Source organism: Silene latifolia, chromosome 8 (assembly GCF_048544455.1).
Source record: "Silene latifolia isolate original U9 population chromosome 8, ASM4854445v1, whole genome shotgun sequence".
Classification (NCBI taxonomy): domain Eukaryota; kingdom Viridiplantae; phylum Streptophyta; class Magnoliopsida; order Caryophyllales; family Caryophyllaceae; genus Silene; species Silene latifolia.
The window spans coordinates 14,117,943-14,144,751 of record NC_133533.1 but is presented as its reverse complement, the minus strand read 5'-3'; the positions used below and the strand labels follow the sequence as shown (position 1 = coordinate 14,144,751).

The 26,809-nt window shown below is 39.7% G+C and overlaps 1 protein-coding gene and 1 long non-coding RNA gene across 2 annotated transcripts in view; both read left to right on the top strand.

The window, feature by feature from the left end:
• The window catches only part of LOC141596433 (uncharacterized), a 79,189-nt gene that overhangs the window by 21,543 nt on the left and 30,837 nt on the right, over positions 1 to 26,809 (top strand). The window lies entirely within an intron of this gene.
• LOC141596429 (F-box/FBD/LRR-repeat protein At5g56420-like) lies at positions 21,175 to 25,729 on the top strand. The gene is made up of 4 exons (XM_074416585.1): positions 21,175 to 21,380; positions 23,096 to 24,067; positions 24,796 to 24,957; positions 25,041 to 25,729. The coding sequence occupies exons 2-4, from the start codon at positions 23,225 to 23,227 to the stop codon at positions 25,182 to 25,184; spliced, it is 1,149 nt and encodes a 382-aa protein (XP_074272686.1). The 5' UTR covers positions 21,175 to 21,380; positions 23,096 to 23,224; the 3' UTR covers positions 25,185 to 25,729.

Below are 26,809 nucleotides of genomic sequence, written 5' to 3'. Positions count from 1 at the left end.
AAAGGAGCTGAAAATCAAATTCGTCTCATTCAACATCAAGCAAATCCCCAGGGAGCAGAATGCAGAAGCAGACGCACTAGCCACCCTGGGAGCAACCTTCAAGACAGGAACTATTTCAACAATACCAATTGTCCACGTGCTGGAGCCAGCAACACTAAAATCTCAGCAGGAAGCAGAAAAAGTGTGCAGCACCAGCAGCGAAGAAAGTACAACAGACTGGAGGAAACCCTACCTAGACTGGTTGCAGAATGACGTCCTACCAGCAGATAAAAAGGAGGTAAGGGGCTTTAAAATGAGAGCATCCAGATTCCTACTAATCGATAATGTTCTTTTCAGGAAGTCCCACGCTGGACCCTACCTCAGGTGCCTGGATCGGGAAGAGTCTCAGGCTGTTTTGCATGCTATCCACAGTGGAGAATGTGGAAACCATGCAGGGGGCAGGAGCCTGTCCAACAAGGCACTGAGGCAGGGGTACTTCTGGCCCACAATGCGCAAAGATGCCATGGAATTCGCAAAAAAATGCGACGCTTGCAGAGACACGCCCCCATGTTAGCCACCACGTGAGCCTCGCACCAGGTTATCTCACCATGGCCTTTCATGAAATGGGGAATGGATATTGTAGGACCATTACCCGAGCACCGAGGAAACAAAGTCTACATGCTCGCCATGACGGATTACTTTTCCAAATGGATAGAAGCAGAATCATCCTCCCGGTTACGAAAACCCAGGTGATATCTTTCATTAAACGCAATATCATATGCAGGTTTGGCATTCCATCCGAGATTATATGTGATAATGGGTCCCAATTCATTGGAAATAAGATGAAGCTTTTTGTGCTAGGTGGAACATCTCGTTGTTAAATCTACTCCCAGAACCCCGGTCCAACGGACAAGTGAATCCAAAGAATAAGATTATCATAGAAAACTTGAAAAAGAAACTAGAAGAGATTGGGGGCAAATGGGCGGAAGAGCTACCTCGGTTCTGGGGGTGAGAACCACACCAAAGGTTGCAACGGGGCAAACCCCTTTCAGCCTAGTGTTCGGGAGTGAACGGTCATCCCATCCAAGTCGGGTCCCAACCCACATATATGGATGCATCACGAAGATCGGAACAGGTGGAAATGGCAAGCGGCTGGACACGATAGATGAACTCGAACAGCGCCCAAATCGGGATGGCTTCCTACCGCGTGATGTGGCTAAAAGCTACAACAAGAACGTAAAAGTAAGAACTCTGCGCGGTGGGAGATCTGGTCCTAAGGAAAGTCTTCAGAATACCAAGAACCAAAGCAAGGGGAAATTTGCCTACAACCGGGAGGGGCCATACCAAGTAGAAAGCACAGTTGGAAATGGAGCCTACCGACTCATGACTATGGAAGGGCAAATGGTTCCCAGATCCTGGAATATCACCCACTTAAAAAAATATTTTATTTAAAGTCACCAGCAAGGTCAACAACCGGTACTCGGCCTACGATGACACAAATCTGACCCGACCGGACCAGTTCTAGATATTGCCTTACATATTTTACGGCTCTCGAACATTTTTCTGTCTCTCTCGAATACTTTTACGCCTCCAAAAATTCTTCCGGCCCTAAAAAGATATTTTCTGCTTCTAAAATGTTTTTCTATTTTTTATATATATTTCTCTGGGTCTAAGTATCTCCCGAGTCGAATGTTTTTACGGATCTAAAAACGTTATTTCTAATCCAACATTTCGGATCTAAAAGCCTTGTTCGTATTTTAAATCCTAACAAACTTTAATTGCAAAACCACCGTGAATAATTTGAAATATTTTCAAGTAAGCCAAGAAAATAAAATGCAAACTAATGCGCAGAGCTTGTATTCACTACGAAGGCGTGTGTACGTGGCTAAGCACGTACAACCGGGACAAGCGGCCTCCGCGATGCATTAGCACCCACGCAAGCCTGGCTCCTGACGGGACGAGTGGGCATACTAGACCCCTTAGCCAGCAATCTATCAGCGATGGCCAAACAAACGACGTGCATGCACAAATCAAAGCACCAGAAACGGTACGACACAAAAAGATAATCAGTAGGAAATACTTAAGTCAACAAGCAAAGCATGTCTGGCACCAGAGCCAGACCAAAAGTACATAAACTGTTTAAAACAAAGATGTTATGCCCCGTAGGGCCAAAAACTAACTAAGCACAGCATAAGTCTTTCAGATGCAGAAAAATACTAATCTACGTTAATATGCACCACATCTTGGAGAGCGGCTGGCGTCGGGAGGAGGAGAATTCACCTCTTCCTCGGCGCACTGGGTCATCAGAAAGCTTGATGCAGGCTCCACCAAGCCAGACAAAGATGCGTCAGATTCAGACCATCTGGAAAAGTAGCAGCAAGCCTCCCCTCTTCAGCTCCTAAATCCCAGGCCAAATGCTCCCCCTTCTGGAACATCTTTATACAGTCGATCTTTGTTTCCAGAGCGGCATAAGACAAAGCATCCACCAGAGTCCTTTTCAATTCCTGCACCTCAGAAACCCTCTCCTCCTGAATCTGGGCAACACGGGTTTCTGCATCAGAAGCACGTTTCTCCACCTCTGAAGTGCGCCTTTCAGCATCAGCAGCCTTCTCCTTAGCATCAGCAGCCTCTTTCTTGGCATCAATGACCTCCTTCTCAAAGATCGCAGACTTTCCTCTCAAAGATCAAGCAATCTTCTTCTCAAAGACTAAATCCGCCCCTCGGCAAGAAGAGAAAGCGTTCAGAAGTCCGCTCCGAGTGGCCTCCTCCAACAGCAAATCCTGGGACTTGTTTAGATCAGCCTGAGTTTTCAGCCTATCCTCGTTGGCCTCCTTCGCCGACTAGCTCCGAAGCTTCGCATTTTTCTGCTACCGGGAGAGACACCTTCTCCCGCAAATACGGGGCCATCTCGAAAGGATTTGGTAGACCGAACAAAGTGTCAAAAAAAAAAAAAAAAAAAAAAACCAATGATTGTTTACCTCGAAAGAATGCTCAGTAGCACGATCCACCAAGTCTGACAAAGGAGCGCTATCCAACGCAGACCTAGGAGCTGGAAGAAGCATCTGGCTCATTAAGTCCAAGCTACTTGTAGACTTATTCTTACCAAAGTTATCCGGAAGTGAAAAAACAATAACCCCCGGAGCAGATTTAGAGCCGGAAGAAGCCCCAGAAGCAGGAGCAGCTTTAGAAGCGGAAACAGACCCGGAAGCAGAAGTAGCTCCAGAGGCAGGAATGGTTACAGGCGTTGGAATCCCATCAGACGCAGGCTTAGCTGGACCCGAGCCAGGAACAGCTTTGGAGGTCAAAGCATCTCCAGAAGCAGACAGTCCGTGCCCAGGCAATGGAGGCCTCACAGCCAGAGGTGTAGCTTCAATAGGGACCTGCTCCTGAGTCCGCTCGCGCAGAGAGATCTCCTTTTGGGACGAGGTCCAGAACCAGGGGCAGGAGTAGACTTCCTCTTCTCAGCAGGCTTGGGGGCAGCCGTAACTTGCTCTTTCACTCTCTGAGCCAGGACATCTTGCAATGAAATCTTAGATTTTGCAGAATCTGGAAGCGGCAAAGATCAAGTTAGAACCAAATACACGAAGAATCCAGAAACAAAGCCAAGTCAAAGAAGGAAGAACAAACGCACTAGTCGACATTGAATCTTTCTCCTCAGCAGATGTTTTCTTCACCACAGCAGCAGAATCCTGGACCAAGTTGGGGAAAGTCCTATTTTCTGGAGGTGGACTGAACAACTTGGAAAGGGAAGCAGTTTTGTCAGGAGACAAGGGCAGGGGGCACAAACCTGCACAAAAAACCAAGTAAGGAAATATGAGCATCAAGGAAAATGTACAAGAATAAAGGCATGCAAGTACCGTCTGTTGATCGCCAAACACTGACAATATAGTCAGTCGGAGCAGGAAGGGTGTCAATTTTCACGAAAATAAAGCGGGAGAACCACTTGCTGTCATCCGGCTTCACAGGGAAGATGATGCAATTCTTCTCCCCGTCTCGAACACGAATGGTCACTTGACCCCGAGCAAGGGACCTAACCGAGAACAAGTGTGCAAGGTCCGGAAGACCAATCTCGTAACCAAAACGGTTATTCATGGCATCAATCGCAAGCAAGATCCGCCAAGTGTATGGGGCCACTTGGCAAATAGCCAACTGATTCAAGTTTAGATACTCTTGAACCAAGGGGGGGAAAGGAAATCGCAGACCCAAACGAAAGGCATACTCATACAAGCAAATCCACCCTACCCTCACTGAGTCTGCCTTCTGACCAGGAGTCGGAATGTGGAACACCACATCATCAGAAAAACCAAAGGTTTTCTTGATGTGATCAAGATCCTCAGAAGTAAAATCGGAATCACAAGAGTGTTTGTCGGAAAGGACGCCGCCGGAGAGAAAGTCATCAGACGGCATCACCAGATCCGAGGTCGAAGAAACGGATTTTTGCGACATTATGTGCAAAGAAATGAAAGAAACGAGTGGGAAATAAAATACCTGAAGAATAGCGGCCGGCAGAAAGGTGGGTTTAGGAGAAAAGAAGATGAAGATGATTGATAGTGATGGGAAGGTGAAAAAATAGAGGGAGGGAGGATACCGAGGGAGTTAAATAAAGGAGAGTTTGAGGGCAAGTGGGAATTAGTGGGCGGTTGAGAGACATTAAGTGGAGGAAGTTGAAGAAGCCAAGGTAACTGCTAGAACTTCATCAGTTTTCCGCATCGCAACTGAAATTCCCGCCTAAAAAGTATTTGAGACGGAAATTTGGGGGCAATTGTTAGGGATAAAAATTGAATTTTATCCTTTACACGTGGCACCGCTTTACTGAGGAAAAGGGAGACAAGTCAAGGATAACGTGGCACACAACGATTGGTAAAGGGAAAGACAGATGGATCACTGAGGTGACAAATTTTGGACCGCTGGATTAAATAAAGTACAAACACAATTTGGCCCAAAGGAAAGAAGCCCACGCGCGAGAAAGAGTAAAAGACCCAGTCAATTAACAAACCCCTACTTTGCAGCATGTTGACCTGATATTCCGCAACAGAAGCAGAGGAGACTTTCAAACCCTAGATTTCGTCTTGAACAGCTATAAAAGCGAGGGTAAAGCAACGTACAAGGGCATTCACCAGTTGATCAAGCAACACATTACTCAAAAGAATTCATCAGCAATTGGCAACAATTATTTAGTTACATAAAATTGTATTTCCTTACTTGGGCGTTTGATACGTCGATTATAGTGCAAAATTGGCGGGATTCCGACTCCCCCCGCGGTTGTTCCCACACCGGGTTTTCCGCGTCACCAAAAATCTCTCGTGTCATATTTTTTGTCTACCTTCTCCTTCTTTACTTCATCACCTATTCATTCGATAATTTATAATCAAACATTGGCATTAAGGATAATCACTATCACTCACGTAAGTAATTCATAGTCGGTAAATTTTTACCAAAACAGTGGGTATCGAGCAAGCAGCTTTTGTGCAAAATAGAGACATTTTTTTATAACTCTATGCTTGCTCACGAGCTTGCAGAAATTATAATCAAACTCACTTAGTATTCGCTGATGATCTCCTGGTGTTTACTCGTGGGGATATCAATTCAATTAGAGTTGTGGCTAAAGCACTTAGATAAATTTGCTTCTTTCTCAGGTCTCCAAGCTAATCCACTCAAGACAAATATCTACTTTGGAGGTGCTTCACTGCTTCCCCCAATACAAAGCTTTGATTGTCCAGAGTACTGTTTGTTGAGGGATCTTTCTAGTTTAAGTATCTTGGTCTTCCTCTCTTTAATGCTCGTCTTTGTTGAGTTTATGGATTCAAGTACCTAAGAGGGGGAGGGGGTGAATTAGGTACTATTTAAAAAAATTTAACTTCAACTTTATTGATTTAAAGTGAGTTAAGAGAACAAAAGAGAAGAAAGAATACTTCGAGTAATATTGCGAGATTACACGAGTACTAAAATGAATGCCTGCTGAAGTATGAAAGTAACAACTGTTCGAACTGTATCTATTTGTCTCAGTTTATGGAATACAGACTGCAGACCAAATGTGGCAGTATGATGAACTGTTACTTCGAAATGTAAGCAAAGCAAGACAAACAAAAATAAAAGAGCAGCGGAAATAAACAAGAAGATTGAACACGTGATTTTTGAATTGGTTCGGCAATAAACTCAAGTGCCTACGTCCAATCTACTTTTTATTGATTTCTTTTAGTGATCTACTCCGACAACTAAAAGACCCGTACAATAAAAACATCAACCTACTCCGGTTGTAAAGCTAGTCCAAGAACTACTCCGTTCTTATGACAAGCCAACTCACAACCTACTCCGGTTGCCAAGAGTTGAAGACTACTCCGTCCTAAACTCTACTAACACACTTAGAATGTTATAAGGATCAAGTTTCCACTAACATATTCTTAACAAAGAATAGAGATGGACAACTTTTACAAGATCAACAATTCATAAGCAAGAGAGTTTAGTATGTTAAAGTAACAGTAGCCACGACTGTAACAACTTGAATACTCTTAGAAGTTTTGCAAAGGACACACGGTTTAAAGCTTTGAAAAACAATTTTGCAAACTTGAAATTAATTTCAGAAAGAAGTCTTGGAATTTTTATGGAGGAATGGCTCGCCTTTTATAGAGGAAGTGAGTAAGGGGGTTGCTAGGATTTTGAAGGGTCAAAGACAACACATGTGAAGAGCTTCAACAACCACCCAATACTTGCACCAAAGAAGGTTCTTTTGCAAAGGTAAGAATAGAGAAAGAGTGTTTGAAAGTTATACAAAAAAGCTCATGCAAATTCAGAAAACAAAGAGGGAAAAAACAAGTCACATGATGACAAGTTTACACAAATATGGCAAAAAGCATTTCTTGTTTTCTAAAGGACCAAAGGGTCAAATTTGCACAAAGAGGGAATATTTTGAAAATGATAATTATTCAAACCACTCTTTATTGAAGACCAAATCCTAATAAAAATCTGAAGTTTATCTTTCAAAAAAATAAGAGACGCGTGAAAGACTTTAGAAAGATAAAAAGGGGCTTCAAGTGTTACGAATTGAGGCAACAGTCCAGGCAACTGTTACTTGTAAAAGTAACAGTCGTCTTGACTGTTTCTATTACTCTAGGATACTCTACTTTCTCACTTGTACATTAGATGACACATAAGACTCAATACAATGGGATGATTAACAACTTCAACACTTCTAATCCATGCTTGATTTAATCATTAATCCTGAAAAGGTAAACTAAGATAACACAAATCAAATGGGCATGTTATCATCAATATAAGGAACCCAACAAATTCCCCCTTTGATGATGACAAGCCTCAAACGAATGTATAAGCAATGTAAACACCTTAATTCAAGATTTTAAACAAGCAAGATCGAATGAGAGAAGGGACTATATTACCTTACATAAAGCAAAAGCTAGAATCAAGCTAACCTTGACAATTTTACATTGCCCCAAAACAAGATTCAAAGCTAAGAAGGTTAGGCCTAGACATTAGTTAATCAAGATGCAAAGAGATTAAGAGCATGAGTTTACCTTTTCCCCCTCTTGACATCATCAAAAAGGATAGGGATGTCAAAGGCATTAGAGTGCAAATAACCACAAGAAAACACAAAAAGACACATATAAGCGTGACAAGGTAGCAAAGTCAACATAAACATACGGATTAAACAGAAGTTAACCATAGTTCACCATGGCTAAATAAGGTTTAAGATGCACCACCAAGCATCAAAATAACGAGTAAAAAAAATAGTCTTAGGAGGGCACAACATGGTGGGACAAAAGAAAAGGCAAGGATAAAAGTCAAGGGGCCGAAATAGATGGGATAGGCTAAGGGGAGGAAGCTTGTTCACCATCAGAGCCACTACCCAAGGGATCATCATCCAATTGAGCATCATCGCCATTTTCCTTTGTTGAGACGAGAGTGGAGATGATATCCACCTCACCACGAATGAGGTCCACGGTGGAAGCAAGAGTCGAGATGGCCAAATCCTTTTGATTAGCATCGTGCTTAATCCAAGCACTCAACTCAGCCACGGCTTGAAGAACTTCCCGCATACTACCCGTATTCACTTGACTAGACGACCCACCCTCAGGATCCGTCTTAATTGTCACAGAAATCAATTCATCATTTTCCACTTTGATAAGCATTTTCCCCATTTGACCGTTACTCATGATGTCGCACATGTCTAATGAACCCAAACTAGAACTCACTAATACCCCATGTGCCTTGAGCACAACCGACAACCACATTCCATAGGGTAAGTGTAGCATGCTAGAAGAGGGTTTACGGAGTTTGGTCGAAATAAGATGAAATCGCTTAAACATTAACCCAACTAAGTTCACCTTCTTGTGAGTTGCAATGTGATAAATTAGGTATTGTTGGGCTATGGAGAGTTTTCCCCGGTCACCCGAAGGGTAAATGGAACGACACAACATGTTAAAGACAATTCGAAGAGGATGGGGTATTTGGGTGTTGCTAACTGGACCACAAGAGACTGCTTTAGGACACACGACTTGAGCAACGCCGAGGGGTGAGGCGTAAGGTAAAGCAACCCAGGTTTCGGAGGGGAGTTTGTCATAACCTCCGGTTGGGATACCAAGGGCGGTAGAAAAATCAGATTGAGTAAGTTTCAGAGGCTTACCATTCACCTTAACCGTGAGGAATTCACCCGATTTGTCAACTCGGACGGATGCAAAGAATTGAATCACTTCACTAACAAAGACCGGTTCACGTAATTCCAACAATTTTTCTCAACCTTGAGCCAAAATCATGTCACGGACAGTGTGAAAGGCGGGAGGCTCGAACCAAGACTGATTGTAAACCCGAGGAGAATGGATGGCTTTGGGATTCATCAACCTCTCACAATTTTTGTAGATGGAGGTAGGAAGATCTAGACTTTCGAGATGATCCCAAACAAGAGCTAAATCCCATTTAGAGACTAGGGATACCGAATCAGAGGGTGAGAGGTACACTAATTTCTTCTTTGTTGGTTTCGATTTTTTCAAGGGTGGTTCACTGGGTGTTTCAACAGGAGGATTAACAGGTGCGGTTTCGACTTCACTTTGTTCAACACTTTCAGAAATAGGGGGTAATTGGGATGAAGAGGCTTTATCCTTTCTTTTGTTACCTTTCTTTGCCGGAGCCGGAACCGAATCAGCAAATATGGTCGGATTTTCATTCAAATCAATAGGAGTTTCTTCAATATCGTCGACATTCACCATCACAGTTTCAGAGGAAGAGCTTGGAACAGTAGTACTCTTCTTCCGACCTCCTCGAGTACGACGCCCGACCATGGTGGAGATGGGGATGTCGTCAGATGGGACCGATGATGGTGGGACAGTGGAGAGAGGTGTTGAATGAGGGTTTGGTAGATCCGGGTTCGGTGATGGGGTTGGAGTCGTGGTTGAGGTTTGTGGAGGAAAGGCAAGGGAGATTTTGTGTGAAGGCAGGGTTTGAGTTGTTGTTGGTGGTGGGGCGGATGTGACAGGTGGAGATGTCATTGTCACGGGTTTGATGGGTATGGTAGTATTGAAAGATGTTTTTACCATGGTGGGTTAAAAGGGTAGGTGAGATGGAGGGATTTGGGAGATGAATAGATGGATTGGTTGGAAATTTCTGTGGGTTGAGGGAGTTGGGACGATGGATTGTAGGTAGGAAGTGGCCCAAACATTAAATGAGGCTAATGAGGTAGTTGACCCAACTAATCAAATTTAATCACTCGAGATAAGAACGCAAGGTAGTATATTATAAACGTAAATTTAGATATGAGGTTGAGTGATTACCGACTCACGAATACGGTGTCAATTTTTGGTCTAAAAATGATGTCAATGCACTTAGAATACTTAATAACATATATCCAATTTTAATTTAATCAATTAAGGAAATTTGTAAAACTCATAATAAAAATCACAAGCAATTAATTAACCCAATTTCTAGTCTAAATTTCTCAAAATGTTCTCTTGCAAGTGGCTTAGTGAAAATATCGGCAATTTGATTTTCGGTTTTGCAAAAGATAAGTTTAACATGTCCTTTTTCCACATGATCATGAATAAAATGGTGGCGAATATCAATATGTTTGGTTTTAGAGTGTTGAATAGGATTTTTGGAAATATTTATTGTACTCGTATTATCACACATTATGGGAACAAAGTCAAAAATAATACCAAAATCCACGAGTTGTTGTCTTACACAAAGTAATTGAGAACAACAATGTGCGGCACTAACGTACTCACTTTCGGCCGTTGAAAGAGCTACCGTGTTTTGTTTCTTTGAGCCCCAAGAGATCAAACAAGGACCCAAGAATGTTGCAATTTCGGAGGTGTTCTTTCTATCAACCGTACATCCCGCATAGTCCGCATCCGAAAAGCCTATGAGATCAAAAGGACAATGTAAGGGATACCATAAGTAAAGATTTTGTGTTCCAATCAAATACCGAAGAATTCGTTTAACGGCTTTAAAATGCGATTCTTTCGGATTTGCTTGGAACCTAGCACATAAACAAACGCTAAAGAGAATGTCGGGACGACTTGCGGTCAAGTAGAGAAGTGAGCCTATCATACCTCTATACACCTTATCACTAACATTCTTACCGAGTTCATCTTTGTCCAATTTGGACCCGGCTACCATAGGTGTATCATGAGACTTACCATTAGTCATCCCAAATTTCTTAAGCATTTCCTTAATATACTTTTATTGATGGATCATGATTCCATCCTTTGATTGCTTAATTTGGAGCCCAAGGAAAAATCCTAACTCACCCATCATGCTCATTTTAAACTCCGATTTCATTAGTTCCGAAAAATACAAGTAAAGGAGTTCATTTGTTGCACCAAATATAATGTTATCAACATATACTTGTACAACCAACAGTTCGTCTGACTGTGACTTTAAGAACAATGTTTTGTCAACGGAGCCTCTTTTAAAACCATTTTCAATAAGAAACTTAGACAATCTATCATACCAACACCTTGTTGCTTGTTTTAAACCATAAAGAACTTTGTCTAATTTGAAAACATGGTTAGGCAAGTCATTGTTCTCAAAACCCGGTGGTTGCTCTACAAAGACATCTTCTTCCAAATATCCATTTAAGAAAGCGGTTTTAACATCCATTTGGAAGAGTTTAATGCCTTTGTGAGCCGCAAAAGCTATAAGCAATCGTATGGCCTCAAGTCTAGCTACCGGTGCATAGGTTTCATCGTAATCAATACCCTCTTATTGGTTATAACCTTGCACCACTAGCCTAGCCTTGTTCCTTACAATTTCTCCCGAGTCATCAAGCTTATTGCGAAAGACCCACCTAGTACCAATGACGGTACGATTAGGCGGTCTAGGGACTAAGTGCCATACCTCGTTTCTTTTGAATTGATTGAGTTCTTCTTGTATGGCAAGCAACCAATCTGCATCAGTCAAGGCGGCTGTTACATTTGAAGGTTCAATTTGAGAAAGGAAGGCATTGTGGGCACAATACTCATTGAGATGAGCGAGATTGTTGAGGGATGATCTTGTTCGAATTCCCGAGTTGAGATCACTTGTGAGATTAGTAAGTGGATGAGAGCTTTGATGTTTCCACTTCTTTGGAACAATGGTTTCTTGTTCCCCCTCAGCAGCATCAGTCACAGAGACTGTTTCTTTTGGCCTGGATTGATCTTCATCATCACTGTTTTGGGTTACTTTAGTTCTGGAGGTGAAGGCAACAGTCGTTGGGTCTGTTGCTTCCAGAGAAGAAACAGTAGCAGATGTACTACGTGTTCCCCCTGAGTTGTTGATTTCCTTTGAAGGTGACAGTCTCTGTGTTTGTTGCAAGTCAGTGTTGGGAGCTTCTTCATTCTCGAACACGAAGTCTTTTCGAACAAGACCAATCTCAAACTCATCGTCATCATCGTCTTCATCATCCACGTTTTGTACCTGTCCAAGCACACTAGATTCATCAAAAATGACATGGATGCTTTCTTCAATTAACAAGGTTCGTTTATTGTAAACTTTATAGGCCTTGCTATGATCGGAGTAACCAATAAATACTCCTTCATCACTACGTGGATCGAACTTACCCAAGTTATTTTTACCATTGTTATGAACAAAACATTTGCTTCCAAAACATCTAAAATATGAAATGTTGGGTTTTCTTCCACGTAGCAATTCATAGGGAGTTTTATTCAATATACTCCTTATCATAACACGATTATGAATGTAGCAAGCGGTATTTACCGCTTTGGCCCAAAAGTTTTTAGGCAACTTACTAGTTAATAACATTGTTCTAGCCATTCCTTCAAGAGTTCTATTCATCCTTTCAACCACACCATTTTGTTGTGGTGTTCTAGGAGCCGAGAAGTTATGGTCTACACCATTGTCATCACAATAAGCACCAAATGATGAGTTTTTGAATTCGGTTCCGTGATCGGTTCTCATTGAAACAAGTTTTAAGCCAAGTTAATTTTGAATCTTTCTTAACCAAATTAGAAACTCATCAAATGTCTCATCCTTAGAGCTTTGGAAGAGTGCCCAAACGAACCTAGAGTAATCATCAACAATGACACACACATAACGACTACCACCTCTACTTCTAGTTCTCATTGGTCCACACAAGTCGATATGTAAAAGTTGCAAAGGTTGAGATGTACTCATAATTCTTTTGGACTTAAAGGAACTTCTAACATGTTTGCCTCTAGCACATTCATCACATACTTTATCAAAATCAAACTTTATGTTGGTAATACCTTCAACTAAGTCAAGTCTTTTAAGAGTATTAAGAGTTTTTGTACTAACATGACCAAACCTTTTATGCCATAACCAAGGATCATTGTTCATTACACTCATGCAAGACATGGTGTGACCGGATAGAGTGTTCAAATTAGTTAAGTACACGTCTTTGACACGTCTTCCTTCGAGTATTAGTTCATTAGTAGTGGCATCAAATATTCAACACATATTAGCACTAAATTCTACAATATTACCCTTATCACAAAGTTGAGAGATACTAAGGAGATTATGCTTCAAACCTTTGACAAGCCGCACGTTGTCGACACAAAGTAATGGTGACTTACTAACCTTTCCAATGCCAATTACTTCACCTTTCTTGTTGTCACCAAACCTTACCGTGCCACCATTGTATGCTTTAAGTGAGAGGAATTGGTTTCTATCACCCGTCATGTGACGAGAGCATCCACTATCCAAGTACCAATTGCAGCCGCCTCTCACCAAGCCCTACACAAGATTAGACTTTGAGTTTAGAAACCCAAACAAACTTGGGTCCCCTTTTGTGATCCACATATCTTATGGTATCTTTCCTAATCCATATTTGCTTTATTGTTTTGATATTCTTGTTAATGTCATCAAACCGTTTTGTACACCCATTGAAAACATGACCATTGTTACCACAATAATTGCAAATGATGTATTCGGGAAGACCCACGTATTTTCTCCTTCTAAAATCAGTTTTAGGCTTCTGGATGCAACAGTCAGTCTGACTGTTCCATTTGAACCCCAAACCAGCAGTTTTGTTACACCTCTCGGTTTGATTCGTGAGGAAGTTTAACACAGTTTGACTTCCTTCCCATTTTTCAGTGATGTTTTTAGCATTAACAAGTTCATTGGTCAAGTTATTGACACGTGAGAGGAGATGTAAGTTCTTTTCTTTTTCTCTCTTGAGTTCATCATTGTTAACACTTTCAATAGACAACCTTTTCTCTACTATGAAGTCATGGGTGTGGTTGTTGAGTTTAGACACGAAATACATGATCCTTTCTTTGGACTCTTCATATTTAGATGTCATCTCGTCAAGTCTTTTGTTTAGATCAACGATTTCATCGGATCTATGATGAGGAGAAGACCTAGAAGTGCTACATTCGGGCATGATTTTCTCCTTCTAAAATCATGAAGAGCTTCTATTTCATTCTTGAGACAAACAACCTCACCTTTTAGACACTTGTTTTCATTTTCCAAACATTCAATCTTTTCTTTAGACTTGTCTAAATCTTTGTCAGAAGCAACAGTCTTAGACACTGTTTCTCTTAGGTCTACAACTTCAACTACAAAGTCATAGATTTCATTCTCAAGAGCATCTTTGTCCTTCAAAAGATCATCACGTTCCTTGGTTAATGAGGAAACTTGCATCACCAAGGTAGTGTTGACGTTTTTAAGGTCAGAGACGTCCGTGGGGGTCAACCTAAGACGTTCTAGTTCTTTAGTCAAATGTTTGTTTAACTTGTTGACTCTTTTAACTTCATCATAAACCTCAGAGGTGACAGTGACGCTGTCTGTTGCTTTTAGTTCATTTTTAAGATTAAAGTTCTCTTGAGCAATTTCCTCAATCTCATTTTGCATTACCTCAAGCTTATCATTTTAAAACCGGCACTTATCAAAAAGTTGGTCAAGAAGCTTACATACTTTCTCTTTGGAGTAAGTTCTAGCCTTGGCCTTTAGATGATTTACCTCGTTGTCGGAATCGGAGTCGGAATCGTCGGGGTTAGCCATGAGGCATCTTAAGTGTTCAAGTTTTGAGGTTTTTGAGACTTTTTTCTTTACCATGATTTGTAAGACACATTTTAACCTCTAGTTCCTCCTCGATGAGTTCCTCATCTTCCTCGGAGTCGAACATTCTCCAAATAACACTCATGACTCTATGTTTATAGTCCTTTTTAACCTTTTCTCTTCTTTCCTTTGATTTGATTTCATCCCACTTGGGACATTCTTTAATTTGGTGAGTTTTATCACCACATTTAAAGCATCCCACGGTGGAGTTAGGTCGTTTCTTAGGAAAGCGTTTTTTCGAGTAATTGTTAGTGAACCTTTTGTTTCCTTGGCCATTGACCAACCCGGCTAGATTCCTTGTGAACATAGCAAACTCGTCTTCCTCCTCATCTTCTCCATCACTTGGAGAGGATGTGAGGGCGAGACTGTGAGGGCGAGACTCTTTCCCTTTGAAGACTCACTAGAATGCTTATCGAGATTAAACTCGTGAGCCATTAGTGATCCCATTAGTTCATGAAGAGATAGGGTTGACAAGTCTTTAGCTTCCTCTATGGCGGTGACTTTGGGTTGCCACTTAGAGGTTAGACTACGAAGGATTTTTCGAATGATGTCCTCGGACTCGAAATTCCTTCCTAGACTTTTAAGCTCATTAATAATACAAGAAAAACGTGAAGAGAAACTATTTAAGGACTCGTCTTTTGACATTCTAAACATCTCATATTGTTGCATGAGAAGGTCAATACGGTGTTTTCTTACTTGGGACGTCCCTTCATAGGCAAGTACAAGGGAATCCCAAATAGATTTTGTCGTAGGACATCCGGAGATCCGACTAACTTCCCCCTCACCAACACAACGTTGAAGAATCGACATTGCTTTGGAATTCTTTTCGGCGAGTTTGAAGTCATTTTCATTGTAATTTCTTTCCTCTTTTGTCTTGGTGAAACCGTTTAAGATATCGGTTTCCTTAATGGCAAGAGGTCCATTTTGGAGGATGTTCCAACATTGATAATCGCTACTTTTGATGTAATGTTCCATTTTGAGTTTCCACCATCCAAAATTCGAACTGGTAAAGACCGGGATCTTGGAGTGTTTCTCGGAATCCATTACCCACGAATCAAACTCTAAGGCGATTAGCCTCGATCAAGAGCACGAGGCTCTGATACCAATTGTTGAGTTTATGGATTCAAGTACCTAAGAGGGGGAGGGGGTGAATTAGGTACTATTTAAAAAATTTTAACTTCAACTTTATTGATTTAAAGTGAGTTAAGAGAACAAAAGAGAAGAAAGAATACTTCGAGTAATATTGCGAGATTACACGAGTACTAAAATGAATGCCTGCTGAAGTATGAAAGTAACAACTGTTCGGACTGTATCTATTTGTCTCAGTTTATGGAATACAGACTGCAGACCAAATGTGACAATATGATGAACTGTTACTTCGAAATGTAAGCAAAGCAAGACAAACAAAAATAAAAGAGCAGCGGAAATAAACAAGAAGATTGAACACGTGATTTTTGAATTGGTTCGGCAATAAACTCAAGTGCCTACGTCCAATCTACTTTTTATTGATTTCTTTTAGTGATCTACTCCGACAACTAAAAGACCCGTACAATAAAAACACCAACCTACTCCGGTTGTAAAGCTAGTCCAAGAACTACTCCGTTCTTATGACAAGCCAACTCGCAACCTACTCCGGTTGCCAAGAGTTGAAGACTACTCCGTCCTAAACTCTACTAACACACTTAGAATGTTATAAGGATCAAGTTTCCACTAACATATTCTTAACAAAGAATAGAGATGGACAACTTTTACAAGATCAACAATTCATAAGCAAGAGAGTTTAGTATGTTAAAGTAACAGTAGCCACGACTGTAACAACTTGAATACTCTTAGAAGTTTTGCAAAGGACACACGGTTTAAAGCTTTAAAAAACAATTTTGCAAACTTGAAATTAATTTCAGAAAGAAGTCTTGGAATTTTTATGGAGGAATGACTCGCCTTTTATAGAGGAAGTGAGTAAGGGGGTTGCTAGGGTTTTGAAGGGTCAAAGACCACATATGTGAAGAGCTTCAACAACCACCCAATACTTGCACCAAAGAAGGTTCTTTTGCAAAGGCAAGAATAGAAAAAGAGTGTTTGAAAGTTATCCATAAAAACTCATGCAAATTCAGAAAACAAAGAGAAAAAAAACAAGTCACATAATGACAAGTTTACACAAATATGGCAAAAAGCATTTCTTGTTTTCTAAAGGACCAAAGGGTCAAATTTGCACAAAGAGGAAACATTTTGAAAATGATAATTATTCAAACCACTCTTTATTGAAGACCAAATCCTAATAAAAATCTGAAGTTTATCTTTCAAAAAAATAAGAGACACGTGAAAGACTTTAGAAAGATAAAAAGGGGCTTCAAGTGTTACGAATTGAGGCAACAGTCCAGGCAACTGTTACTTGTAAATGTAACAGTCGTCTTGACTGTTTCTATTACTCTAGGATACTCTACTTTCTCACTTGTACATTAAATGACACATAAGACTCAATACAATGGGATGATTAACAACTCAACACTTCTTAATGCATGCTTGATTTAATCATTAATCCTCAAAAGGTAAACTAAGATAACACAAATCAAATGGGCATGTTATCATCAATATAAGGAACCCAACAGTCTTTCGAAGGAAATGTATTTTCCTTCAACTGGGAGAATTAGAAATAAAGTTTCACATTGGGGTAATAACTACCCGGGTTACGCTGGCAAGGCTCGGATTATTAACTCTATTGTCTTTGATATTGAGAGCTTTTGGGGCGCTAATACTCTTCTTCCCAAGGGTGTTATTAAGACAACTAACAAGATGTGCAAGGATTTCTTATGCGGCATGAAGGAAGGCCACCACAGAATGGTATTCATTAGTTGGACTAACTGTTGTTTGCCTAGAGAAGAGGATGGTCTCAACATCAACACAAATTCTCATTGAAGACATGACATATCCGTCACAAGTTGAAGACGGATATCATTTTACCTCACAATGTACCCACTTTTTCTCTCTCTGCAACACTATTCATGTGGTCCCCTTTCTCCACTAACCCATTTTGTTACCATTTTATCTCACAAAATATCCGTCACAAATGGTAACCCGTCACAAGGGAGATCAATTGCAACATCAAATAGGTGCAAAGTTAGAATATAACCATCATGCTTAAATGGTTTTGAAAGTTGCTCTATAGGGATGAGTGTATCTGGCCCAAGTGGATAAGGCACTACATCCTTAAAAGTGAGGATCCTTGGACTATTACCTGCAAGCATGACCAATCTTGGTCCCCATACTTGCCATCAGGGACCTGTTTTTGTGTATGGCCGGTTCACTGAAGGCTACTACTGGTTTATTATGTAATGCTTACGGAAGATTTGACACTGGACCTGTTTACCAGCTGTTCAGACCCACCAGGACATTTCAAGAACGAGGTTATAATTGTTTTGATAATTTTGTTGAGGAAATTGTATATTTAAGTAAAAGATGAGTAATTGACGTGTTATAATGAGCAGGTGGTCATAATGAGTAGACGATGTCATGAACAGTAGCGGGGTTATCCTCGGTAGTTTTGCGTTGTGTGACTATGAATCAGATATTGTTGAATCTGTGATAAGATCGTTTGTTGCATGTGGTGATCGTTTATTGCATGTGGTGTGTTCGGTAACTCAAGTAGTGGTTTTCAGAGGCTTGAATATGTGGTGTGTCTGGACGGTTGATGATGATGACTTAGTGGGATAATGCCTTAAGAGAGTTGTGGACCTGTGACGGGTAAACGGTGATGTCGACCTTAGTTTCTTGCCGTGTGGTTTGGGGGAGGGTGAGTCGAACTTCAGGGACGAAGTTCTTTTTAAGGGGGAAAGACTGTAATACCCGTCCTTTTAGGGACCCGTTGACCGACCTTGGGGGCATGTGATAGCCTTTAGGAATGCGTGCAAGAGCTGCCTTGTGTCGTGATAGACTTTGGGGGATGTGTGGTACTCGATAGAGTAGAGGCTACTCAATCGAGTAGTTTGGGTACTCGATCGAGTAGGGGCCACTCGATCGAGTAGGTTGGTTACTCGATCGAGTAGCATCTTTCCAGCGGGGATTTATAATCGTGTTTTGATAAAACCGCAAATCATTTTCGCCTCCTTCCTTCAGACCTAGATGTCGCCTTCCTCCTTTCCCTTCACCATATTTCCTTCCATGAGAGCCTTTGAGGATGCTAGTGCCTTGAGGATGTGTTGCTTGAGTCGGGTAGCGGTCTTAACGCTGATATGTGATGTGTAGGTATGTCATCATCATCATCTTTGTCTTTGTTGTTCCTTGTAGGATTGTGGTGGTAGTAATAGGTCTTTGTACTGTTGGTATACGGGTTTTGCTTGCTTGGTTTATGTCATGTGGTTGAGCAAGGAATCGCTGCGATTGGCTAAAGGTAGGTTCACCTACTCAGTTTCTGTTGGTTGTTTAGTGTGACGGTCATTGTATTACTTGTAGCGTCGATGTGATTGATTGTGGTAATCGGTTGGTGTTGTGCTGTTTCGTTGATTGTTGTTGTAGTGCAGCTGATTGTGACTGATTGTCTGTGGTTCTCGAGGTGCGTCCTCGGCTGAGTGGAGTCACTTGCGGGAGTGGCTTCACGCCCTAGTTTTGCCCTCTGTGGAACCCGCCACAGGGGGGGGATGTGCACATTAATGGGACAGGGTTGTCGCTCAGTATGATGAACGGGGCTTAGGTGGGAACGGCTGCGGTCCCCCACTAGCAGGGCTGGTCCAGTGGACAGTCGGTGACGGTATTGATTGGAGGAGATATGGCTTGTGTGTACGTTTATTGTTGTTTCCGTATTGTTATGTCAGTGGTTGGTGTGTTTCTTCAGTTACTGACCTTGTGTGGTTGTTTCTTGTTTGTTTCTGTTGTGTCTGCCGTGATCCCTTATGGTGAGCAGTCAGTCTTAGCAAGTGTTGTCTTGGATGGTAGCTGGAGTTTTGGCGGGTTGAGTCTTCACGAGTAATGACAGAAGTAATTTATATAGTTTTGACGAGATGTATCTTTTGTATTAGTAGTTTGGTTATATCACTTGTAAAATAATTATAAATGTTCTTTTATCGACTTTTGATGATTACTTTTCTCGGGAAACCAAGATGGTAATGCCCTTATATGCTAGGGAAGGTCTGGTTAAGGCTCCTTGGTATATGAGGGTGTTACAGATGCACCCAAGTCGATCATAGCTCGTGCTTTCCTCCCATTCATCGTCAAGTCCACGTAGATGAGCCTGGTGGATTTCTTGGCGAGAGGTTCTTCCAACTTCCCCATCGCGCTTATCCTCTGTAGTGAGCTCATACGCGGCTTGTCCTCCTCATCACCCGAGTCTTCATCATATTATTCGTGATAGTCGACCAGCTCCCCGTAAAGACGCTCTTGAGCCCCCTTCGACATATTCTAAATCATCGCGTTGAACTCTGTGTGTGGCGGTGTCCACATTACTTAACAAAAATTTTAAATGATACGTAGTAATAAATATACTGAAAAACATCTTACCTTTTTTTTTTATATAAATACAATAATAATATTATTACATTTAACAATTATAATCCAATCTGATTTCTTGACTCCGTTTCAAGTAAATCGTCACCACCGCTAATGACCACCACTAATGTCTGATGTCACCGCCTCGTGCCGCCACGAGCGCATCTTTTCTATTCTAATAATAATCAAAATAACGGATTTTTATAATGTTAAAATGAGTTTGTTAATCAGTTTGCTTTGGGTTGAAAAGCTAGATAACAATTCGTTTTTTTTTTCTCTCCAAGGGCTGATAGGCTTGAAATCTAGAAGACATAGCCCCTAACCATTTTACCGTCTAAGATTACTCTTGGTGAGGCTTGAACCTGAGATCCTTGGGAATATGACCCTAAACCATTTAATCCGTTTTTTTAATTTGGTCTTATTTTGCGCTTATTAGGCCCCTTAAGTCCGACTTTCACGAGTCAAATAAGCAGATTAACGGAAAAACTAATGGAGTCAAAGAGATAACGGACTGGATATTGAGGGTCACAAATTTTTGTGTTGGAGTTCATGATTGACATATAAATTTTGAAAAGAAAAGGAGGATTATTAGCTACTCCCTCCCAACACCTATGTTTGCCTCATTTCAATAAAATACTACTCATATATATTAGAGAAATTGGGCAAACATTGTTATTCGGAGGGAGTACAATTTCGTGTTTTAAAAAACACGGGTTAGTACCTAGAATAACAACCTTCTCTTCTACCTTCCCATTTTCCCTCTCACAATTGATTAATTTAGTATACTCCCTCCTATTCACCATTTTGTTTCCCTTTGTTGTGGGCACAATGTTTTAGGAGAGTAATAAAGTATGAATTGTGGGTTGGGTGGGGTTTGGTGATAGGAGAGAAGAATGAATAATTGAGAATTAAATAAGAAAGAAATTGTGGGTTGGGTGGGGTTTGGTGATGGGAGAGAGGAATGAATAAAATAAAAGTAAAAGTTTTCAAAAAAAGAAAATGGAAAGAAAACCTGAATAATTCATTTAAGAAAATAAGGAAAAAAATGGTGAACAAGAGGGACTATATTAAAACAAGTAGATGAAGCAGAAGAAATCATATTTTAATCGGTTGTGAGAGAAAAAGATAGAAGACCGAAGGTTGATAGAAATTCTCAAAAATAAAAATTGACCCATATTCTTGCCTCACCTCATTTACATCGTTATTTATTTACCTTGGACTTGTCATTTCCCATCTGGTCCATCTCCCTCTCTCTCCTTTCTAGTCCTCAAGCCCTCAACAGTCAAAACTACTCACTTTCGCTTTCAAGTTTTCATCGTTAATTACCTTCAAATTCTAAACTAAATCAAATTTGAGGCATGAACAACATTGATTTCTGATCATCTCACAACTTCAAAATTCAGGTTAGGTAACAATTTTATTTTCGTTTTGTTGAGGTTTATATAAGCTTAATCTCTTTACTGATATTTGTGAAAAATAAAAATTGATCTTTATAATGTTTATTTGATGTCCTTAATTATTGTTTGTTATCATTATTTAATGTTCAAGTTCCCAAATTGCCCATTTTTAATTAGGGTTTCATTTTTTTTAATGGGCATTGTTTCGTGTGTGTGATTAAATTATTGTTAAATTTGTAATTCATCATGATATCTGTGTTTATTAGATTAATTGTGCTGTTATACCACAACAGGTAATTTTAGAACTCGTTTATGTAACTAAACAATGCTCACATTTTAAGTTCATTTAAGACGGATACTCCCGTCAAGCAGGAATATGCAGAGGCGTTTCTCATGGGGGTGCAGGGGTTCATCTGCACCCCTTTTCCGAAAATAATTACAATTTTGTTTAGTATAGGAGCATATAAATTAGGAATTATTCCCTTGGTTTTGCACTTTTTCCCCAAATCGCCCTACTTTTGTCAAAAAAAACGTTTGAGTGGTCATATCTCTTAGTTACGAGATTGAAAAGTCGCGATTATTTTTCCTAAATTGATCGTCTTTACGAGATGTTCGATTTGAAAAACAAATTGTGTTTTTATGATATCTTAGAACGGAGTTACGACTTGTAAAAGTTTATTCGTTCGAGAAACTTTGACTAGCTTTTATTTTCGATCACACATACAAAAAATAAACTTTTTTTTTTCAAAATAATTGTCTTTCCGAGATCTACATGTTTAAAAAAAATCGGGACTATATGAAGTCGTGACTAAGAGATATGAGCGTTTAAAGTAATTTTTGTGAAAACTAGGGGTATTTCGAGAAAAAATGCGAACTTCATGGGTACCATGGGAATTATCCCTATAAATTATGTGGGTCTAGTGGTTGTTAAGACTATTTTTTAGTTAGAAGTCATGGGTTCAATTCTTGTATTGAACAATTTTTATCCAATACCATATCACCATACATTTTGTCCAACTAAACAAAATTTTATTCATAACTCGATATTTTCATTTGTTAGAAAATTTTACGCACCCCCTTACATAAAATCCTAGAATCGCCTCTGGGAATATGTGTTAATGATTATGTACTAGTTGATGTTAATTAGATTTTTCATATCTAGTTCAAATCATAGATTACATAAACTAACCTTTTAAAAGGTAGTGTCTTGCGAAAGTAAGAAAAACTTGTAAGTTTTCATGTGTCAAGAGTGGTCAAGTGCCGGAAAGTTGACTTTTTTGGCCGGAAACCACTTGGGAAGTGTTCCACAAAAAGATAGATTTAAAAGGGGTTAGTTTGCAAGAAAAAAAGGTAAGGGACTAGTTCACAAGTTGACCATTTCAAAAGGTAGTGTCTCGCAATTGATCCTTGAGAGAATCCCTCTTTCCAATTAGGTCAGTAGATTATTCTTCATTTTTGTCGCTTTAACTTATGCCTGCTTAATAATCACTATAGCTCACCCTTTTACAATTTGAGCACAAATACTTTGTGTAAGATGGTATTACAGAGGTATATCGTAAAACGGTTATCATAAAACGGTTCTTTTGATAACCACTTCTACATTAATGTAGTTAATGATTTCCTTATGATTGGTTTCTGTTTTACACAATCTTTGTGTAAGGCGGCCTTAGACAAGACTAACATTTTCTCTGAAATTTGAGTTAGGGTTTTTTATTTTACAGTTATTGTTGGAATAAAACCTGAGAATATGCAATCAATGTCAAAGAAGAGCAAAAGTTGTGAAAGTAATGATGGTATTGAGGATAGGTTTAGTGGCATGCCTGATGAAGTGATTCTACATACTTTCATTAATGCCTACTCTAGATGCTGTTAGAACAATGTTACATCGACGATTCCAAAACCTCTGGGCCATGGTTCCATCTCTTAGTTTTGATTTCGAAGATTACTCTGATGAAATGATTTGGATTGATGGTAAACCACCAAACAATGATGTGGCCTTTTCAAGTTTTGCCTGCTTTGTCCGAAATGTGTTGATGCTTTATAGAAGGTCCACGATTGATAATTTTTGCCTTACTATCAGCAACTTGGGTGAAAAGGCAAACGATGCAAAGATAATTGGTGATGTTCGAATGTGGCTGAGGTATGCTATTGAAAAAGAAGTCAAAGATCTCCATTTCAATTATTGTGGTGTTTCTTTCGATCTACCTCCTTGCGTTTTCACAAGTCAATCTCTTGGTACACTTATGCTCTCTGGATGTACAATCAAGCACTATGAGCACCAATCTCACATCCACATGGGAATGTTGACAAAATTATCGCTTTTTTGCGTTATGGGAAGTACTAAGACTTTCAATCAGTTGATTTCTGGATGCACTTCCCTTAAGGAATTGATTATGAGTTTTGCTGCCGATCCAGGGTCTGAAATCTTGAATATTAATGCTCCAAGTCTTAGTAAGTTGTACCTTCGCCATTTAAACTACCCTTGTACCCTCAATTGTCCCAGCCTGAAAATGCTAGATATTGGTGCATATGAAAGATCACCGTATTTTCAACTAAGCGTGGTTGGTGTTTTATCTCTTCATAAAGTGAATCTGGAGTATTTACCGACGAGATGCTTTTCTGGTGAAGTTCAGCCATTTTTTAAGCTAGTTCAAAATGCTGAGGTCTTTACATTGTCATGTAAAGCTTTTGAGGTACTATTTACTCATTTGTTCAAAGTTTGCAGGGGTTTTATATTCTTGATTAATCTGTTTCTTTCAGCTAAATAAACTGAAAACTCTATACGGTTTACCACATTGGGTTGAGTAAAAAAAAATGTTCAATTAACAAGCATTATTCATTATATAGGTTTGATGTTTTAATCTTCACGAAGTTAGACTTGACAACTTCGATGTGGGCTGGTTTGCTTGCAGCAGATTCATTTGTGAATAATCTATTTAGGTAGTTAAGTGGAAACAATCGGCAAAAAAACATATGGTAACCTCTTCCAACGCCAATTTGTTTGTGCATGGGAATAGTGTAGTTCAGATCAATGATAAACACATTTCGTGTTCGGGACATAGATTTGTATTTAATGCTAAAACACAGTGTCAAGCTTAAGACTAACTAAACCCACCTCCCTTAGTCCCTTTTGCGTGAGCCCTTGAGGCACCGGTGGTGGTTGTTACCTATTTGCCTAGTGCTTTGCACAAGTAGATTGAGTTGTATACCATGCCTTTTTTTTTCCAACTACCATTTGCTCTTAGCAAAGTCCCATACATACGAAGTGGCTTAGAAATTCAATTAGGCGACTGTGTTCTGTTGCCAGTGACAAAAAATGTGCTTCTGTCAATGTGGTACTTGTGCTGTTACTTTATTCCGAAATCAATTTATGAACTGCAGAGAATGAAGTAACACGATCAACACTTGTCTGCTTATTCAGGAAATATCTTCTGTAGAGAAAATAGAGTTCCCACAAAATAGATGGAGGCGGATAGTTTTGAACCTAGAGTGGACTGGTGAAAGATGTCTGGAAGTTATCTTTGAGTTGATGAAAAAGTCGGTCAACTTGGAAGAGCTCAAAATATATGCAGGAGAATCTTCGGTAAGTGACTTCTAGTGTAATTGGTTTCCCAACTCCAATTAAGAGACTTGTTACATTGAGCCTTCTTATCTAAATAATGGCAGGGTGACTCTCAGCTGCTTTGCTCAGAGTTAACTGCTTGTGTGCTGCCACTACTTAAGACGGTCACCATTCATGGGAATCATGGCTATAAAAAATGGTGTGAAGGTCAGCTCCAAGAAATTGGTAATTACCTTTGGGAAGAATAAATTAACAACAGTCGAGAAGTTTGATTTGGTCAAGCAAATATCAACATTCAGGAGAGCCTCCTCAAATGCAACTGTGATCTTTGCTTGAAGAACAAAGAAAGGTCACTTAGGAATTCGGAAAAATGAACTGTTGAAATGACGTATGCAGTTAGTGGCGGATCTTAGGCTTAGTAGGGCTACAGTGAATCCCCCGGCCATTTTGTTATTTATATATATCTTGATGATGCTTGTATGAGCAGCAGATATTGCTTGCTTAAATGGTTTCAAGTTCAAATCTCGTTCTAGTATGTTTTGCTGAAATTCCGCCACTGCCTGAAGGTACTGCATGCCTTGGGTATCCTGGGATTTGCATTTGGTAAAATTGGCATTGCGGTTAATGAGAAATGAAAATCAGCAAAAGCTGGTACATTTGAAAACCTGTAACGACCACAGCTCTGCACCCATTGCTGCAAATTTGAGCACTTAATTTTACGAGTACTTGTATAGTTGTATACACAATTTTTTTGGATGATTATTCCACTAATAGGAGATGGGTTCTTATATAACTAAGGAATATGAGTCACTATAGAGAGAACTACGGAACTGCCCTCTAGCTAAAATTTGGTGTGTATGAACCCGAAAAACCAATCGAAAATATTTGAATTGATAACCAAACGAACACCCGATATGAGTAACCTGAACTATACCCGAAAACCCGACTCTTTCCAAATCGAACCAATATTGGACTTAATTCAACAATACTCGAATCATAATATATCTGAACTGATAAAAACTGAATCAATTGACATGAATTAGAAATACTTATTTTCTCATAAAAACACTTCTATATTTTAATTGTTTATCATTAATTCTTTTTATTAATATTATTATGTAATTACGTTCAAATACTTCGTACAGTTATTGATCCGGTTTGAACCATACCCGACTATAACTAGAAAAACCCAATTAAAGTTACTAACCGAAATGAACCCGATCAAAATCAAACTGAAACAGAAACTAAGGCTAACCCGAGTTAAATCGATCAAATCGATTTGGTGTATAACCTGATCTGAAACCGCACCGAATGACTAAAAGAAAATGAAGAGAGGAGAAAATTGGGAGGATCACAAAACCTAAAGTTGTTGTCTTGTTGAGAGTTCTAGTGCCAAGGTGAAACCCTAAACCTTGATCTGCATTCGGGGTTCAAAATTCATAAATTTAGCAACTTTCTCCATCATAATTGCTCTTCTCAATCGTGTATTTGTTGCATTACTCCTCAATTCATGATTCTCTATTTCTCTTGTTTTTATTTTGTTTTTAACCAAGTATTATAGTTCAACATTGACTCCGTTTGTACCGGTTAATTATTTACGTATTTCATTTATGGATGTTTACTGTTTAGTCAATTGCTACCTTCGTCCAATTTATTTGTTTACCTTTGAATTAAAATACCCCTGTTACATGAATTGGGACAGAGAGAGTATTTAGGTTGCGTTATTTAGTGGAGTCTCACACAAACCATGTGCAATTTGTTTCGTATTTAGTCTTTGTGCAAAAAGCAAACGTAAAGAATTCATTGTGACAGGGGAGTAACAATTTGAGATGGGTTCTCATGGAAATTTGAGTTATGTTTAAAATTTACAGTT